The sequence below is a fragment of the Trichinella spiralis genome (assembly GCF_000181795.1).
Source record: "Trichinella spiralis strain ISS 195 chromosome Unknown Scfld6573, whole genome shotgun sequence".
Taxonomy (NCBI): Eukaryota; Metazoa; Nematoda; class Enoplea; order Trichinellida; family Trichinellidae; genus Trichinella; species Trichinella spiralis.
The window spans coordinates 1-974 of record NW_003533512.1 but is presented as its reverse complement, the minus strand read 5'-3'; the positions used below and the strand labels follow the sequence as shown (position 1 = coordinate 974).

General features: G+C 40.2%; 2 protein-coding genes across 2 annotated transcripts; both read left to right on the top strand.

Moving 5' to 3' along the window:
- Window positions 1-128, top strand: Tsp_15924 (hypothetical protein; the record flags this gene model as incomplete). Its single annotated transcript, XM_003366101.1, has 1 exon — window positions 1-128. A coding segment is annotated over one exon (128 nt), but the record flags the coding sequence as incomplete, so codon positions are not given.
- Window positions 129-539: 411 nt separating this feature from the next.
- On the top strand, window positions 540-950 carry Tsp_15923 (histone H3, embryonic). Its single transcript, XM_003366100.1, has one exon. The coding sequence runs from the start codon at window positions 540-542 to the stop codon at window positions 948-950; it is 411 nt and encodes a 136-aa protein (XP_003366148.1).
- Window positions 951-974: the final 24 nt, after the last annotated feature.

The following is a 974-nucleotide window of genomic DNA, read 5'->3' as shown; positions in this document are numbered from 1 at the left end:
ATCAACGCCACACGATCACTTCACGGGAAATTCAAACGGCTGTCCGTTTACTTTTGCCTGGTGAACTTTGCAAACATGCGGTCAGCGAAGGGACCAAAGCTGTTAGCAAGTACAACAGTGGAAGGTAAACTGTGTTGCCAGCATATTTAAGTAAATAATAATAACCCAACGGTCCTTTTCAGGACCACATTTATTTTTATTCAAATCGATGAAATTCAGTAAATAAAAATTATACTTTTGTTAAAATATATTTTTCACGTACATAAAGGTAATTTTTACCAGTTAACCGAATGTTTAAGCATTAATGGGATACTGTAAACTAATAAGATTGTTTATAAAACATTTGAAATTATTGTTAAAAACTGTGTAAGCTGAAAGGGGCAAGGAAAAACCTCCATCGCAAATCGTTTCCCGCCCTTTTCCCCAGCCAATCATTTTTGAAAACTCAGTTGACCACTTACAGTTAAAGGTCAATTGCAGTTATGTATATAAAGGAGTGAACATTTATTTTGCTCTCAGTTGAGAGTTTTCGAGTAAAAATGGCGCGTACTAAGCAAACCGCTCGCAAAAGTACTGGTGGAAAAGCCCCACGTAAGCAATTGGCCACTAAAGCGGCTCGGATGATTGCCACCAATGCTGATAGAGTAAAGAGACCACATCGCTATCGTCCAGGGACAGTGGCTCTTCGTGAAATTCGGCGTTATCAAAAAAGTACAGAACTGTTGATCAGAAAGCTGCCATTCCAGCGTTTGGTTCGGGAAGTTGCTCAAGATTACAAAACTGAGTTGCGATTCCAATCGTCAGCAGTTTTAGCTTTACAAGAAGCGGCTGAAGCTTACCTGGTTGGCCTGTTCGAAGACACAAACTTGTGTGCTATTCACGCAAAACGTGTCACCATTATGCCAAAGGATGTTCAGTTGGCTCGTCGTATACGGGGTGAACGCGCCTAACTTTGTTAAGCCTATTTTGTTCAT

Bases quoted from the DNA above. Each gene is read 5' to 3' on its own strand.
- Tsp_15923 (XM_003366100.1), top strand. From the start codon at position 540: ATGGCGCGTACTAAGCAAACCGCTCGCAAAAGTACTGGTGGAAAAGCC.